Source organism: Myotis nattereri (assembly GCF_964212035.1).
Source record: "Myotis nattereri genome assembly, chromosome: 5".
Classification (NCBI taxonomy): Eukaryota; Metazoa; Chordata; class Mammalia; order Chiroptera; family Vespertilionidae; genus Myotis; species Myotis nattereri.
In genome coordinates this window covers 94,567,297-94,586,029 of record NC_138080.1, presented here as the reverse complement: position 1 = coordinate 94,586,029, position 18,733 = coordinate 94,567,297, and the positions used below count along the sequence as shown (strand labels likewise).

General features: G+C 45.2%; 1 protein-coding gene across 1 annotated transcript in view; it reads right to left on the bottom strand.

The window, feature by feature from the left end:
- Positions 1 to 6,870: 6,870 nt before the first annotated feature.
- ITK (IL2 inducible T cell kinase) overlaps positions 6,871 to 18,733 on the bottom strand; it is a 51,790-nt gene continuing 39,927 nt past the window's right edge. Inside the window, exons 10-17 of the mRNA XM_081092181.1 lie at positions 18,083 to 18,216; positions 17,578 to 17,652; positions 17,034 to 17,205; positions 16,435 to 16,651; positions 15,456 to 15,520; positions 15,247 to 15,365; positions 13,182 to 13,339; positions 6,871 to 9,794 (exon numbers count right to left, since the gene is read on the bottom strand). Coding sequence (XP_080948307.1) covers positions 9,723 to 9,794; positions 13,182 to 13,339; positions 15,247 to 15,365; positions 15,456 to 15,520; positions 16,435 to 16,651; positions 17,034 to 17,205; positions 17,578 to 17,652; positions 18,083 to 18,216 — 1,012 coding nt within the window. The 3' untranslated portion in view covers positions 6,871 to 9,722. The remainder of the gene's footprint in view (positions 9,795 to 13,181; positions 13,340 to 15,246; positions 15,366 to 15,455; positions 15,521 to 16,434; positions 16,652 to 17,033; positions 17,206 to 17,577; positions 17,653 to 18,082; positions 18,217 to 18,733) is intronic.

Below are 18,733 nucleotides of genomic sequence, written 5' to 3'. Positions count from 1 at the left end.
CCCTCAGAAGTCATGATCCTCTGTGGTTTGATGTTACATCACTCTAATTTAAATGGCTATTTTTAGAAAGGGTGGTGTATATATACATATATGCACTCATGCATTTCTGCTCCTGATGCCATGTGAGAAAACTCTGGGCGTGTTTGTGAAGGATGGCTTTGAAAACAGAACTGAGGTTTCTCTCTTTAAAAAAAAAAAAAAATTTTTTTTTCATTTTCCACTGTGATCCTTGGGATTTTAAGTGTCAGTGATTACAAATATGTGACAATGAGAGAATGGATTTCATTCTGAAGAAAATACTGTTGTGAATGGTGTTGGCTTCCAGAAGACGTATTTCTCCCTGAGGTTCCTTCCCTGTCTTTTCACCTTTTAGGAACAAGTTGCTTAAAAACAGAAGAGACTATTACATGTATGTTTGGTGAGATCTGAGGCAAAAATGATTTTCTGACTCCCGCATGCTATTCGCTTAGAAGGGAAGCAGTATGGTCTTCTTGTCGCCACTATGCAGGCAGTTCAGAGCCTTGCCTTTTGGTCCTAGTTTTGCAATTGAGCGTTCTTAGGCAACTCACTCCACCGCCCTGTGCCTCCGTCTATAGAGTGAAGAAGTTGGATACACTCCAAAGTCCCTCTGAATGTGGAAAGTCTTTTGAGTTAAAACAAAGGACACGCCTTGGCCATGCTTAGAGCACTTCACTGGCTCCCCACGCTCTCAGGATGGGGCCCAAACTCCTTACCGTGACCTATGGTGTCTTCATGACCTGGCATGTACCTCTCCTGTGGACAAGCTTGCTCTGCTTCAGCTGAAAGGAATCTCTTAGTTCCCCAAATTTACTGTGCTCTCTCTTGTGGCCTTTGTACAAGCTGGGCTTTTTTTTTTTTTTGCTGAGAACGATCTCCTCCTTTCCCTCCCCTTTCTATACTTTACCCCTCTTTGCTGCCCAGCTTCTACTTATCCTTCTGGTATCCACTTAGATGTCGCTTCCTCCAGTTTCCCTCCGTGTCTGGGGGTAGGTTAAGATCAGCTGTCTATAGCTCCCTGGGCTTCCTCTATCATACCCCTTGTTATGCTGCATTGTAATTATTGACATACCTGCCTGCCTCCCACCAGTAGAACATAAAACCTAAGAGAAGGGATGTGTCCATCTTGCTCCCCACTGCATCCTCAGAGACTAGTACTCATAGGAGGTCAGTAAAAGTGGGTTGAATGAATAATCAAAAATGAAATCTTAGTTTACATGTTGTCAGTGAAATGTGTCGCCATATATCTACTGCCTTCAGATTTCCTCCATGCCCAACCGGTCAGCAACATCAGCAATGAGAGGACCATGGCTGTCAGGCGAGAATTGCTGCACCACTGGCAAAACTGTGTCCCACGCATTGTGTCTCTGTGTGTGGCAATGTTGCCTTGTTTTTAGAAAAGCCTCATTACTTAGGACATCTAGGTCTCCATTCAAAATTCTTTGGCAGGCCTGGCTGGTGTGGCTCAGTGGTTGAGCATTGACCCATGAACCAGGAGGTCACGATTCGATTCCCGGTCAGAGCGCATGTCTCTAGTAGGGGAAGTGCAGAGGCAGCTGATCAATGATTCTCTCTCATCATTGATGTTTCTCTCTCTCCCTCTCACTTCCTCTCTCTTAAATCAATAAAAACATATTAAAAATAAATAAATAAAATCCTTTGACAGATTCTGCTTCATAGAAACCAATAGTGGTGTATATGTAATGGGCGTACGAATTGGTTCTGGAAGGAGAAATAAAAAGTACTGATATTAATAATAATGGCTAACATTTATCAAGTGCATCTTCATATAATATTTACAATTATCCTATAAATATAATTATTAGCCCCAGTTTATGATAGAAGAAACTAAGGCAGATTAAATAACTTTCCCAGGTAGTGAAACCCAAATTCACGCTTTTAACCAAAATTATCTACAGCCTCATTGTCCCTCCCCAATGGAATCCATGTATTCATTAATATGCCACTTTATTCCAAAACCATAGTTAATGCAAATTAGAGAGATGCATTATTTTTAAATGCTTTAAATGAGTAATGCATTTTAAAAGGAAGATGGAAAAAGGTTTGCAATGGAGAGAAAATGTGAGTTATACCAAAAAAATCTCTATATTGCCACAGAAGGCACACACATCTGGTCCATGTAGTTAACATTCGTGTAGTTATCAGGAAAAGACAAGGCTAATGGTCAGTTACACAATTTACATCATCCATTAGATCAAACCGGACCACTTGCTCAAAGTTGCCTCATTTTACAAATGAAAGAACTGGGGCCCAGAAAGGGGCAGCGTTGCTCAAGACCAGCAAGATCCAGACCCTGGTCTTTTCATAGGAAACCGGATTGTCCATTTTCTTTCTCCCCCCCCCCCCCCCGATATATTCCATTGATTAATTACAGAGAGGAAGAAAGAGGGATAGAGAGTTAGAAACATTGATGAGAGAGAAACAGCGATCAGCTGCCTCCTGCACATCTCCCACTGGGGATGTGCCCGCAACCAAGGTACATGCCCTTGACCGGAATCGAACCTGGGACCCTTCAGTCCACAGGCCGATGCTCTATTCACTGAGCCAAAGCGGTCAGGGCCATTTTCTTCATTGAATCTGAAAAGAGTTGTTAAAGAATATATTTAGAACTGAAATTTATTGGATGTTCACTTGGGCCCAGCCTCTATGCTAAGTATTGCACACGGGTGGGCTCATTTCATCTTCACAAAATCCTTAGAAGTCACCCTATTATTTTATAGATGAAATATTTTTAAGGTATTGTTTTTACCCATTAAATTGATTTTTAAAATTTTTATTTTTCAATTACAGTTGACATTCATATTATTTTGTCTTAGTTTCAGGTATATGGCATCATGGTTAGACAATCAGGTACTTTGCAAAGTGATCCCCCTGGCACCATACAAGTTGTTGACTATATTCCTTATGCTGTACTTTTACATCTCCATGACTGTTCTGTAACTACCAACTTGTACTTCTTAATCCCTTCACCTTTTTCGCCCAGCCCCCTACTTCCCTCCCCTCTGGCAACCTCAGTCTGTTCTCTGCATCTGTGAGTCCGTTTCTTTATAGATGAGACTAGAGGCCCGGTGCACAAAATTCATGCACTGGATGGGGGGGCGGGGTCCCTCAGCCCAGTCTATGCCCTCTCGCAGTCCAGGACCCCTTGGGGGATGTCTGCCTGCCTGGGGGATCAGGCCGAGGGGATATCCCCGGAGGGGGGGGCGGTTTGGAATCGGGCCTAAGCTGGCAGTCAGACATCCCTCTCGCAGTCTGTTGCTCCCCTTGCTCCTTACCACCTGCCTGCAGTGGAGGCAGGAGAGGCTCCTGCCACCACCTCTGCACTCACCAGCCGTGAGCCCGTCTTTGGCTGAGCGGAGGTCCCCCTGTACACTGACCACCAGGGGGCAGCTTTTGCATTGAGTGTCTGTCCCCTGGTGGTCGGTGTGCATCATAGTCGTTCTGCTGTTTGGTCAATTTGCATATTAGGGCTTTATTATGTAGAATATTGAGGATGTTTAGCTGTTGAAACATTGCAGCTCCATCCTGGGCCATTTGGAAATGCATTCCCTCCCTTCTCTGCTGTCTTCCTTCACTTTGTTCATTTCCCACAATTTCCAGAGAATTGGCCTCCCTTGAAGGTCAGCTCTTTTACATATAACTTATAGCAAAGAACATTTGATCTTTTCCCCCCCATTTCATCTTTATTTAAACACATACTATTTATAGCAATTTTGGATAAGAACTGATAAGGAGGATCTGAGCATATTCCAAATGGGTTTAGAATGTAAAAACATAGCTGAGGTAAAATGGAGTCGGTGCTGCTGTGTGCTCAGGCTAGCATAGGTGGCCCTACAGTCAACCCCACAGAATGGTTGGGAGTATATAATCTGGAAACAGACAGGTTGGTGTGTCTCACTCCTCCAGACCACTCCACTCTCCTCACCTGCTGTCTCCCCTGGAGACTGACCTCTGTGGACTGCCCTACTCGGGTTTCCTTGCCCTCTGGCCTCCATTGGTTTGGTTAACAAGAAGCCTCAGCAGTTGATGGGGTGAAGGGAGGAGAGCAGGGTCAGCATATTTGTTCTTCTGGCTTCCTCCTTGGGATGCTGCTTGGGGCTTCCTCTGTCCCGACTAAAGGTCCTCTTCTCTGAAGGCAGCCTTCTCCCACGGGCCCTCTGCTTCCACATTCATATGACCACTCCCCTCCTGCTCTCCAGGCCTCGGTGTGGTGACTGCTCCGTGGCTGTTATTTCCTCTGTACCACTTCCCATGGTTCTCCCAAACCTGACCCACACCATTTTTAAATTGTCCTTTTGTAAATCAGCCCTGCTTGGATGAGCTTACTGTGAGTGTGATGTGTTTGATCGCTGACATCTTATTCATCTTAGGCACCTACCACAGTGCTAGGCAATAGCAAGTGAATGGTAACTACTTATGAAATAAATGAAGGATCTCTATAGGTCCTTCTAGCAGTATGCGTATGCTTCTGTTATTTCCCAAGCCAACTACATACCACGACTTGGAGAGAACCTCAAAGTCATTGAAGACACATACACACGCACACGCACAGGCACATACATGCACATGCACACACATGCACACACAGTGCTGCCACCAAGGGGTGGCTCTGGGGAGCAGGCTACAGTGCACTTCCCTCAAAGCCCCTGCAAATAAACGTAGACTCTAATTGAAAATATGTGCTTTCTGTGAAAATGCAGCTTCAACTCCAACCCTGTCTTCCTGATCATCAGAACGCCTTCTTGAGCCCCTGACAAGGGAATCCACAGCTCACTCTGCCCATGCATACCCTCTCACAGTGAGTGTGCACTGCCCATCTTGCTGGGCGGAGTGTATTCTGCCTCTTCAGAGTGGTGGACCTCAGAGCTTTGGAAGATTCTGGAAAGAGCAGGGTCTTCAGGATAAGTGCTCCGAGAAGCAGTCTGTTCACCTACCCCCTTTAGAAGTTTCCTGTCTGGATCACTTGCCAGCGGGAGCCAGGCCAGAGGGGAGTCCCGTGAAGGATGGCGTGAAGCCACAGGCTTTCTCTTCTGTGCCTAGAGGTCCTCTGGAGCCTGCACTAGTTCCTGCAGGGAAATGGACATCGGCATTTGGTGAACTGAAAGGTACAGGGAGCGCTCAACTCACCCAAAATATAATAACCTGGCTTTCATACCCCAAAATATAATAACCTGGCTTTCATATCCCAAAATATAATAGCCTGGCTTTCATATCCCTGAGATTTTAAGAGGGAGGGGAAGATCATCTATTTCTGTCCAACTGTGACTGCAGGCTGAATTATAATTTCCACATGTCGCCCACAGAGCAGACGACAGTGAATGAGTCTGAACAATAATCTGATATTGGGAGCAAGACACAAATCATCTCCAAATTGGTTTCTCTTCCACCAGGTTGCCTCTCTCAAATCCCCTCGATATGCTGCTGCCAGAATACATTTTTAAACACAAATTTGGCCTTCTTGTCCTGGCGAATGTGGCTCAGTTGGCTGAATCTTGTCCCATGCACCAAAAGGTTGACGGTTCATTTCCAGGTCACGGCGCATGCCCAGGTTGTGGGTTCAGTCCCCTGACAGGGTGTGTGCATGCAGGAGGCAGCCAATTGATGTTTCTCTCTCTCCCCTTTCCTTGATCTCTAAAAAAAAAAATCAATAAAAACACATATAAATTTTTTTGGCTTTCTCTCCTTGCTCAATGATAACTTTTGTATCTATAGGTAGAGTTCCAATTTTTTTTTTTTTTGTCTTTTGTAACATGGTCCTTGCCTAGATTTATAGCCTCGGTTTCAATTTGCCTACCCTTTCTATCATCCTCACCCTTGCCCAGACCACACACACACACACGCGCGTGCGTGCACACACCAATGGTGAATTGATAATAGCTTCCCAATACATTCTGTTTCCTCTATCTCTCTATCTGGAAAGTATTTCTCTTATTTCTGCCCAACTGCTTATCTTTTTTTTTTTTAACTTTATTTATTTATTTATTTTTATTTTTTCCCCCCAGTTGCTTGTCTTAAAAAAACCATAATTCATCTTCAAAACTGAGTCAGACATTATATCTCCTATGGCAGTGCTTCCCAAACTCATGTGCATAGAATCTCCTGTGGATCTTGTTAAAATGATGATTCTCATTCAGCAGGTCTCTGGGTGAAGCCGGAGAATATGCATTCCTCACAAGCTGGTCGTGCTGCTCTTTCTGGTCCAGGGACCACACTAAAGCAGCAGGTGACATCGCCGTCCTCTATTAAAAGTGTTAGATTCCACCAGTTTTCTGAACTCTTCTCTTCTTTGACCATATTTTTGTTGTTGCTCTAATGCTATCTGTCTATATAAAAAACCAGGCACCGGAACGCTGTAACGACCAGAATGACCGCGAACAGGCCTGATCTGGGGGCAAGGCTGTCCAGCCAACCTCCTGCAGCCCCTCCCCCTGGCCAGCCCCACCCTCGATTGGCCCATGGCCCCTCCCCCAGCCAGCTCTGCCCCTGATCACCTCCACAGACACCAATCCAGGGTGGGGTTGGCAGTCCAACCTCCCACAACCCCTCCCCTGGCCACTGACCCGATTGGCCCCTCCCACCCCAATTGGGGGCAGGGCCTGCCAGCCAATCGCTTGAGGCCCCTCCCCCTAATCGTCCTGATGGGGTGGGCCGGCTGGCCAACCTCTCGCCATCTCCTCCTCCCAACAGGCCTGGCCCCAATCCTCCCCAATTGGGCCCAAGCCGGCCGGACCCCACCCATGCACGAATTCGTGCACTGGGCCTCTAGTATTATACATAATCTTATTTGTTTATATGTCTGCCTTCCCAAACATACATGCCATTTCTTTTTTTAAATTAAATTTATTGGGGTGACATTGATCAACATGAACATATAGGTTTCAGGTGTGGGTTTCTATGTTACAAACTCTGTATATTGCACGATGTGACCACCACTCAAAGTCAAATCTTCTCCTGTCACCATATATTAGGACCCCCTTCCCCCGCCACCCACCTACCATTCTTAAAGGTAAAGACTGTGCCTTTTTCTGCAGCTCTCAGCACAGCATGTCATAGGAACATAGGAAGCATTTGATATTTACCTGTTGAACAAATGTTGACTGACATATAGTTTTTACTTGTCTGTGGAACGTGAAATCATTTAACCATGTTTATTTAAGGAGAATCTGTGACTTTTTGACATTTGGACAAATATGAAACCCAGGCCATACACACTCTAGTTATTAAAATGACAGCTTTATTTGCTGGACTCCACCTTTAACTCTGTGTGCTTTATGACGGGTAAGAGATACTGGTAATATTTTTACTGTGAACACTAGCAACAACTGTACACTAATAAATATCCAACCTATGCATATATAAATACATAGTCTCCAAAGATAGACAAGGCAAAATGCACCCAGAACCCAAACCTTGTATGAGGGCATTCTAGGGAACACATGGCACCATTTTCAAAATGTTAGAAAACTAAAAATAAAAACAGGCCGGAAGCCCATTTTGCAGGATAGGGCAGTGGGAGGTGAACTCTCTGCACACCTTCGGTTAAGGCCCCAATGACTCTGAGCCTGGACAAGATAATACCATGCAAGGGGGAGTTTTCTAAACCAGACCACAGAAATCTGTCACCTCTGACGTTTTCCTTCTAGGCTGGATGAGAAATCCTCTCTAATGAAGGTTTCCCAAAGAAAATGTACAAACAAGTACACAGGGGTGATTCTGGATAACTTGAGTAAGATCATCTTATGAATGACAGCGTTTATCTTGGGGCTCCCAGTTTCACAATCATGATAGTTAACATCTGAATCTCCAGCCAGTCAAAATGTCACATGGGTTAGAAAGAGCTGATTGCAACACCATCCAACAATCATGCCAAGAGTTTTGTCTAAACACTGGAGGAAAATTGCACTCTCTTACATCAAGGAATACCTTTCCCCACAAAGTGTCCCAGAAGACCGCAGCCAGCTCAACACTGGAATAATTAAAGAGCCTCTACACTTCTGCAGGAGAGTCTTTCTAAGCTGCTTTGAAGCTCACCTATAAATGGCTGCATGCAACATGGCTCTGGTGGGTTGCGTGAATCAAAGGGTTAATTGAGTAAGTCCAAACTCATTAACTTTGACGAAAGGGAGGCTACAGATGAGGAAAGAGAAGATCCTATTCCGAGTGGGAGGGCTATAGTGCCAACCACAGGAGCAACCTTTTTTCTGGTGGTGCTTTGCTTATGTCTTCATTGGCTTTCTCTGTCTTTCCCCTCTGCTGTATTTGTCTCCTCTGCAATCCCTTTCATCCTCTGTAAAAGACAGTATTGAACAGGAATAAAGAAACTGTGCGTTGGAGTCAGACAGATGTGGGCTAGAATCCTGGCCTTTATATTTCCTAGCTCTGTTGCTTCTGGCAGGTTTCCTGGCTTTTTAAAGCCTCAGTTTTACTGTCTGTAGAATGGGAATAATAATAATATCGCACGAGATTGGGGTGAATTCAGGGTGAATTGCAGAGAAAGCTTATAGCTCAGTACATTTTCACTTTGCCTATTTAGGTGCTCAATCCACAGTGGCCATTGCTACAGGAGCACCCCACTTAGTGCCTGACTCAGTTTACATCCATATGGTTTGGGAAAGAACAGACCCCTTGTTCCTCTCCCAGAACTTTGGGATACTTCAAGTCTCAACTGTAAAGCTGTGAATTTCTAGGGCTTAAACAGGCTTCTATTTCTCTGCAAGGCCATGCTGCACAACGCAAGGCTGCCCTCTGTTGTTGATGGAAGCGTGCAGACAGGGGCCTGACTCCTGGAGGCGGGGTGGCAGGTGACAGAGTCCTCAGAGTCTGTGTTCAGAAGCAGCCATTTCCTCCTAGGATGCCTGCGGGCGTTCTGTGCAGAGGGGAGGGAGGCATAGTCACCTGCCTGGCCCGGTACTAAAGGTGAACATTTGGTGTGGTAACAATATAAGGTCTTTCTCAGCGGGTTCCCTACCATCAGATGCCCTCTTTCTGCGCAGTCACCAGATACCCAATGCTCCAACCGTGGATCAGAATTGTCCACCCAAATCCATAAGGCTGCCTTCAAGGAGAAAGGTGGCGGTGTGCTCCGAGTAAAACCTCACATAGCTGCTTCTCAGAATATCCGGCCTCTGATGTGAGCAGCTGCTCCTCCCCCCACGTTGGCAGGAAGCTGTGGCTGACAGCATCGTGCGAGGAGCTCCGTCTTTCTGACCTGAATTAACTCACAGTTCTCCTTGATCAGGAGTCATGCTGCTCTTCCTCTTGCCCCATCCCTGGGATTTTGTGTTGTCAAGTCAAATAAAAAGTCCCTGGCCACTAACCTTAGATCCATGCTTAAAATAATAATAATAAAACAACAATCCAGGGTCCTACCCACTCTCTTTCTCTAAGAAAAAGTGCAAGAAAGGTTGCCTGAAAGCTGTCAGATTGAGGTTTGTGCACCACCCGAGATAAGAGGCTGGAGGGAGGGTGGAGACATGGCCGCTGCCTGGCCTGGCTCCCAGTTCATTGGCTGAGGCTCCTGCTGGTGGCGGAGTGCCAGCCTCTGTCAAGGTGCTGCCTCCCTGGCAGCTCAGGGACTGGCACCAGAGGCCAGCTGCCCCTGGGGAGTCCTGGGCTGGTGGCAGCTTTTAATGCTCTGTGGAGGGAGGACTTCTTTTGGCTCAGGATCTGCAGCTGAGTCTCTGCTAAAGTCCCAATTCTGCAATTTCACCCAGTTGACTGAAGAGTCTGGAGAAGGGTGGCCGGTCTTCAGGTTTCTAGAGAAGGGAGAAAAGAACTCTGTGAGTTCCTTGTACTTGTGTGCCATAGCTAATTCCAAAAGCTAACTAGACTTCGCCAGCAATACCCTCTGCTGATTTTAAAATATGCTTTTAAAATGGTGCCAGACCAATTAGACATCCATATTCGATACAATGATTTTAGACACATACATATATCCTTAACAAAAATTAACTCAAGCTCAGCGGGTGTGTCTCAGTGTTTGAGCATCAACCTGTGAATCAGGAGGTCGAGGTTCGATTCCTGGTCAGGGCACATGCCTGGGTTGTGGGCTTAATCCCCAGTGTGGGATGTGCAGGAGGCAGCTGAGCAATGACTCTCTCTCATCATTGATATTTCTATCTTTCTCTCCCTCTCCCTTCCTCTCTGAAATCAATAAAAATATATTAAAAAAATAAATTAACTCAAAAGGATCATAAACTTAACTGTAAAATTTATAAAAATTCTAGAAGATAACATAGGGTGACCTTGGGTTTGGCAATGACTTTTTAGCTACAACACCAAAAGCGTGATTCATAAAGGGGGAAAAAATTGATGTTGAACTTTGTTATAATTTAAAAACTTCCACTCTGTAAAAGACACTGTTAGGAGAATGAGAAGACACGCCATAGGCTGAGAGACAATATTTTCAAAACACACATCTGATAAAGGACTTATATCTGAAATATACAAAGACCTCTTAAAACTTAAAAGCCTTGTATGCATGCATATAATCATAACCAATGGACACAGACAATGGGGGGTGGGGGTGGGAGGTGAGGGCCTGTGCTGGGAGGTGGGCTGGGAGAGGTCAATGGGGGGAAAAGGAGACATATGTAATTCTTTCAACAATAAAGAATTTAAAAAATAATAAAAAAGTAATAGCTTCAAAAAAACCAAAAACTTAAAAACAAGAAACAAATTACCTGATTTTAAAATAGGCAAAAGATTGCCCTGACCGGTTTGGCTCAGTGGATAGAGCATTGGCCTGCGGACTGAAGGGTCCCAGGTTCGATTCCGGTCAAGGGCATGTACCTTGGTTGTGGGCACATCCCCAGTAGGGAGTGTGAAGGAGGCAGCTGGTCGATGTTTCTCTCTCATCAATGTTTCTAACTCTCTATCCCTCTCCCTTCCTCTCTGTAAAAAAATCAATAAAATATATTTAAAAAATAAAAAATAAAAAAATAAAATGGGCAAAAGATCTAAACAGACACCTCGTTAAAGAAGATATACAAATAGCAAGTGAGTATGAAAAGATGCTCAACATCATATGTCATTAGGAAATTGCAAATTAAAACAAGATACCACTTGTTTTAGAGATACCACTATACACCTATTAGAATGGCTAAAATCCACAACACGAACACTGACAATCCCAAATGCTGGTGAGGAGGTGGAGCAACAGGAGTGCTCACTGCTGGTGAGAATGCAGAATGGTACAGCCACGTTGGAAGACAGTCTGGCAGATTCTCACAAAGCTACACATGATGTTGTTATCGTAAAGATCCAGTAATCACAGTTCTAGATATTTACCCAATTGAGCTGACACTTATGTCCATACATAATCCTACACACAAATGTTTATAACAGCTCTCTCTATTCATGGTTGCCAAAAACTGGAAGCAATCGAGGTGTCCTTCAGTAGGTGGATGGGTAAACAAACTGTGGACTATCCATACAATGGAATAGTATTCAGTGATAAAAATAAATGAGTGGACAAGCCACAAAAAGACATGGAAGAAACTTAAATGCATATTGTTAAGTAAAAGAATTCAATATGGAAAGGCTATACACTGTATGATTCCAACTAGATGACATTCTAAAAAAAGGCAAAACTTGGATAATAAAAAGATCAATAGATGATAGGGATTCAGGGAGAAGGGGAGAAAAGATAAATAAAGGTGAAGCATGGTGGATTTCAGGGCAGTGAAGCTGTTCTGTATGATACTATAATGGTAGAAACATATTATACACTAGAGGCCCGATGCACAAAATCCATGCAAGAGTAGACCTTCCTTCCCCCGGCTGCCAGCACCAGCTCCCCTCTGGCACCCAGGACCCGGGCTTCCCTCGCAGAGGGAGGCCACCGACACACTGCAGACTGCTGGTCGGTAGCCTGGGCCTCCCTCTGCAGGGCAATCATGGGGCGATGGCCGGGCCCCTGACCAATTGCACTGCACCCGCCTTGGCTGGCCTGACCCCAGTGGATGTCATAGCATGGTCATCTGGAAGGTCACCCAGAAGGTCATTTGGTTTAATTAGCATATTATGTTTTTATTATTATAGATTTTTCAAAACCTATAAGACTGCACAACACAAAGAGTGAACCTTAATGTAAATGATGGATGTCAGTTAATAATGTACCAATAGTGGTTGATTAATTATAATAAATACACTACACTAATGCAAAATGGTATTCACAGGGGAAAGGTATGTGGGAATTCTGTTATTTGCTCAATTTTTCTGTAAATCTAAAACTTCGTAACAATGTTTATCAGGTTAAAGAAGAGAAAAAAGTGCTAAATAAATGTCATCTATCATAATGATTATAGCATTCAGCCCTTGTGAAATGGACTAGATTTGTTTTGTGACCTTGTTTGTTTGTTTCTTTGTTTCTGATTATAAAAGATCTATGAACTTAGCTCTATCAATTTACAAATCAAGCATTATGTAATTCTCTACCAGCAAGAAAGAGCAGGTTTAGAGAATTGTCTAAGATTAATGACTAAGACAGGGAAATGCTGAGACAAAACCCAAGTATTCTATAGTTTTTTAATTCTACCTTGTTCCCCTTCAATGATCTGAATTTGTATTAACTCCCTATTTCAGCAACTTTCAACTTTGGTTGAAATTTACAATTTCCTAGCTCACCCAAGGACATCTAAGACTCATGCTGATGTGGTTCAAGGCACAGCCTGTAACCCAAACGTGGATCACTGAGATATCTGGGAGGGTGCAGAGTAATTGGATTCCCTTTCTGAATTGCTGCATGAGTAAAATGAACTCTAAGTCATTTTAATATTTTCTCAGCACACGTGAACTTCTGATCCCCAATTTATAGAACTAACTTTACGTACATACAACGGTTTTACAATGTTACACAAATGCTTTCCCCCCCTCAGGAAACTGAAATACCGACATACGCTTCACTCCCTCATTCTCTCTGACAATGTGCTGATGGCTTGTGACATTATGTAGCAAATCAAATGATATTTCAGGTCACTGCCAGATCTCTCTAGTTAATAGACACTCAAAGACACTTTCCTGCTCATCTATTTCATTCATCCCTGCTGACTCATCCTCTAAAAGGGTCTCTTTCTCTGGGGAAGGGGGCAGACACTGAAGCTGTAGGTTGTAATGCAGCGGAACCCACTTCCTTTACTGACCTCTTTCCAGCAATGATTCATGATCTGGTAGATATGAGAGGAAGCCAGCCGGGGCTTGTACAACCGAAATCCGGTACTGATGTCTTCCACCACCTCTGAGTTGCTTCGGTTTTCATATGGGATTTTGCCTTCGCTGAAGACTTCCCACATTAGCACACCTATAAGAAATGGCGAGCGCAGCACAACTAATGAGAAAGCTCACAAATAGCAAACAAACAAACATACATCTAGAAATCACAGACTCTTTGACATTAAGATTCAAGTCCCTGCCTCCAAGAAGTAAAATATCAAGCCACCTGAGGCTTATTAGGCCTGTACTATTTCTAAAGAACAGAGATTTCCCAACCTTCTTAGTGGTGAAGAATTGTCAGGCTCAGCCCCCTGTTACATCTAACTCAAATGCTACTACTAAAACTTGCAGGGGACATAAACTCAAATGTCTACACATGACATAAATGAGTGAAGCGGGTGAGGTGTGTAATAGGGACTAGTGAGGACTGTGGAAAACTGGGGAGCAAAAGTTCTGTCTTATCAAGACAGCTGTGATTTAGCTCCAGCAAAACAGAGCACATGAGGGCTCAGGATTATCACATTTTCTGATTTTCCAAAAGACGTCATATACTGAGAGTTTTAAAATATCAACTCCATTTCATTTTTAAGAATACTGTGTAGTCCAGGGGTGGGCAAACTTTTTGACTCGAGGGCCACAATGGGTTCTTAAACTGGACCGGAGGGCCGGAACAAAAGCATGGATGGAGTGTTTGTGTGAACTAATATAAATTCACAGTAAACATCATTACATAAAAGGGTACGGTTTTTTTTTTTTTTTTTTTTAGTTTTATTCATTTCAAACGGGCCGCATCCGGCCCGCGGGCCGTAGATTGCCCATGGCTGGTGTAGACCAAGCCAAAGACATCTTCAGGTTGTCCCTTTCGACCACCTGATTTAATTCCTTTTCCTCTTCTGCCCAAAGTATAAATGTCACACCCAGCTTTATCATGTGCTAATACATTCCTCGAGGACAGAGTGGGAAGACAGCTGGCGGCCCAGGTGTTTTCAGAGCATATTCTAGAGAACCTTAGGGCAGATTTTTTCAAAGCAGCATCTCCAAAACGTCTGAATAAATATCACCCCAGAAGTTGGCTCAAATGCTAGATCCTGGCCCCCGCCCAGGCCTCTGGATCAGGATTCCAAAGGATCCTTAGGAATGCCTCAGGCATTTTGGAAATTCAGAATCTATCTGTAAAGAAGACTGCTCAGTATTCCAAGATGCCAGGATTTCTAGTGAGATTTTTTTTTTTTGAAAATTGGGGTCTGAGACTCAATGCTGGTTCGAAAACAATTGCTTCCATGCAAACCTTGTAAGGCATTGATGAGAAACTTCAGGAAGGCCCAAACCGGACTGCTTAAAACACTACAGCTAATTAGGACAAAACCTTGCGGGTGGAGACAGCTCCCTCTCAGCATTCAGGTGCCCAAGAGCTACCTCCTCAGAGAGGCCTTCCCAGATCATGTACTTAAAACAGACCCTCTCTCCATCCCTGTCACTCTCCACCCCATTACTTTGTCTTATTCATAGCACTTACTTATCACTACCTGACTTTGTGGATTAGTTTGTTTACATAATTGTTATCTGTCTCCTCCTCAACTTCAGCTTCAAGAGCAGTCTTTCCTGTACTGTGAGCTGTACTATCCGTTACTGTACTGTGACCTCCTACATTAGGCCCAGGCATACAGCAGATGCTCTATAAATTGTTGCTGAATAAATAAGTAGTTATTGAGGATTAAATGAGGGAATATAATATTGGACAAAATCTGGTTCTGATCCTCAAAGAACTCATATTCTAGTCTCCTGACTCCTCCAGCTTTGGATCTCACAGCAGCTGTCACCAGAATCCTGTTCCCACTCTCATTTTTACCCTAGTTTCAAAGATCTCTAGAATAAATACGATTTATGCTTTTTAGAGCCATTATTACACACAGACTACCAGTGGGACTCCCTCCCATCCAGAGTTCAAGGGCAAGCAGACTCAGATCACGTGGGTCTGGGCCAGGCAACACCCACCAAATGACCACACATCCGACTTGCTGCTGTAGCGGCTGAAGGAGAAGACTTCCGGGGATGCCCACTTCACTGGGAACTTGGTGCCCGTGGAGCTGGTGTACTGATCGTCAAGGACAAACCTAGGAAGAGAGCGGAGAGAGCATGTCGGCATGTTCTGGGGGCCTGAGTCCCCCTCCTGAGGCTGTGCCGGCACCATGTCCCCGAGTTACCTTGTCATCCCAAAGTCCGACACCTTGATGACTTGGTTTTCTCCCACTAGGCAATTCCTGGCAGCCTGGACAGGGGGCAGGCCAACAGAAGGGAAAGAGAACCTGTTAGTGGATAATCAATAATGAAGGCGCCTCCTATAATCAGGTCCTTTGCTTTTCTAGGTGCTGCTGTCGGAGGCCTTGGGGAGCTCGACAAACGTTAATTGAGCTTCACAAACGCCTGATGAAAGGTAGCTAGAAAGAGGAATGCGTGAGGTGCTTTATCAGGATGAGGAAGTTGGGCCTTTTATCCTCATTTCTGGGATCCTAATTAGAAGAAAAATCCATGTGTGGTCTAACCAATGATATGCTCTAATGCAACCATATGTGATAAAAACGTTAACATTAGGGCTGCTGGGAAGAGTCTGTCGCCCATTTGACTAAAATAAGAATGTTTTCAAGTTGCTAATCCCCTTGGAACTATGTCTCAGTAGGAAGGGTACCTATTCCCCAATCAGTATCCCAGAATGTGGCATCGGAAGAGACTCCAGGAAGCCTCAAATGTTAATGTGCCTACAATCCCATGGCGGAGCGTGTTAAAATAAGGATTCCGGAGCCCCAAGCCCCAGAGGTTCCGAGGACAGCTCTAGGTGGGATTCTCATAGATCCTGGGCTAACACTTTGAGAAAAACGACTTGTCCACGTCCCTTGTCTTACCAGGAGGACACAGAGAGGCTTTGTTGCATTTTGGTAGAATGTAAACTGAATCTCAGAGGGTTAAAGTTAGAGGTGGGGCTGCGATTAGAGCCCCACTCAAAGTCCTCATGAAACGCTTTCCCACTGGGACATCCCGAAGTGGGTAGAGGAAGTAAGGTTGGGAAGGGAGGAGATGGGAGGGGAGTGGGTGTGTGCTTTGATATTGATTAATACATCCCAGTAGCTCTACATTTCAGGGGCCCTTGCTCCTGGACCTGAAGGTGGATGCCCTACACCGTCTTACCAGGTCTCTGTGGATGACACACGCCTCTTCCAGGTAGGCCATGCCCTCACACACGTCCAGGCACATGCCCAGCAGGGTCTCTGCAGCCAAGAGCCCCCTCTGGCTGCGCAGGTAATCCGACAGGCAGCCATGCTCCATGAACTCGAACACGAGGCAGATGGGGGCCTGCTCCAGGCACACCCCGTACAGCTGGACCAGTTTGGGGTGAGAGAGTTTCCTGGAGGAAAAAGGCAAGGGGTGAGATGGTCCACATTTAGTTTCCTGAAAAAGACCACCCCCAAAACACAAAAGCGTGTCACTCGAGCCTAGACCTGAAGGATGGCAACAGGGTATGAGGATGAGTGGAGGCCTGTGGGGCTGGTATGTTGTGAACCGGAGGAGAGATGGGTAGGAGGTGAGATTCACCAGCTGGCAGGGCCAGACCATGCCAAGCCTGGGGACCAGGGTGAGAGTGTGACTTTATTCTCCTTGCCATAGAAAGCCATCGCTGGATTTGAGCAGGGAGCTGGCACAACACGGCATCAGAGTGCTATTTAAAGAACACAGCCGAGAACACCCTCCCCATGGCACCTCTGTCTGCCCTGGTTCGGACCACTCACATCATGACTTCAGCCTCCTCTAGGAAGTCCTCTTCGGACATAGCTCCTTCCTGAATGGTTTTGATGGCCACTTTGTCCTTGTTGAGCCAGTAGCCAAGATGCACCAGTCCGAACTGCCCGCTGCCGATCTCCTGCACGAAAGTGAGCTCCGAGGGATGGATCACCCATTTCCCTGGAGGCGACAGAGAGCATTTTCCAGGGCTGGCCAGCAGCACTCAGGCATTGTTTGCTAATACGTTTCTAATAGCTTTTAGTAGAGTGCTCTGTACAAAGTAGGGGTTCAATAAGCACTTCATCGATGAATGCTCAGCTAAAACCAATGGACATTGATTTGGCCAAGATAAATGGTCTCATATATAAAACTCTCTTACTCACACACATACATGCTTTATTTGTACACACATCTCCAGATGTACCTGTTCTAATGGCCATTCTAAGTCTGGGCAAGACTGAGGTTCATGGAACGTCCATTCAGATTTGCCCCCAGACCTTTAGGGACATGAGTTTTAGGCAAAAGTATAACATTTCTAAATGCACTGCTCACCGTATCTCAGCCCAGCTGTGATGGGGGCTTTCTGCCTCCAGGAACAAACAGGGTAGCGAAGGCGCGTGACCAGGCCTGGGTTGATTAAAAAGCAAAAGGCTGTGGTTAGAGCGTTGCTGTACCAACAACCATCCCAGTTAAATCACCAGGAAGAAATATAATGCACTGCAAACGCTACTTTTATTCTGGAAAACAGATCCCAAAGCCCAGTCATTGACATTCCACCCTCTCTGAGAGGAGTCAGAAACACAGGTGGGCAGGGGGCGAAATCCCAGGATCCCAGCAGCAGAATTGGCTAATGGAAAATATGTAATATAATCCAGCGTTTGGCACCCTTTTCTATTTGTCTATTTACTTATCATTTAAGGTCAGCGTGTCTGACATGAAGAAACCAGGCTCGTCGTTCGTCACTTTTCTGTAAGTGCCTGTGGGAGCCCCCTCCCCCGTTACCCCCCCCCCGCACCCCCCCCCCCCCCCCCCCCCGCCCTTGTCCTGCAGGACTCACCTCCTCCGTTGTGCTGGTGATAGTTGATGAGCAGAGGGATGGAATCGAACACATACTTTTCAGCCACATAGTATCGCTTGGGGTTGTCATTTGTTTCTTTGATGTGATAGTGCTTTATGCAGGGGTTGCTCTCACTTAAACAAATGAAACAGAAATGCAATAATTAAGAAGCAATGCTTTGACACAAAAATGCCAACTGGTATCAGGTTCCTACTAGCTTTTGTGTGTTTTTTCCTCACTCACAAAGACAACAGGTATATGTCAACCTGTGTCTGTCTGGACAGGTTGGCTCTGGGCGCTGTTTGAAGGACTGGAGTCTGCACCTGGACCCAGTTAGAGTCAGTGCCGTGATGTTTCTCCCACAGCCACAAAATGGGAGTGGCCTCATATATGCCATGTGTTGGCCTTCCCTGCTCTAAGAGTTTACCTAGTTATCAGCATCTGCTAGGGAAGCATACCGGGCCCTTCGCACCAGTTTGATGTGTGCAGCAGAGTTAACATAGCAGCCCTGACTCATGTCCTTAGAAAGACCCCCTTGTAAGGTGGGCCCTGGGCTGGCATCTGAGACCTTGGATTTCGGGAGGATTCTCACCATTCTCTAACTAATAGGGGTGGCTCCCTGGGCCTAAATGGTTTGTATAAACAATGTGG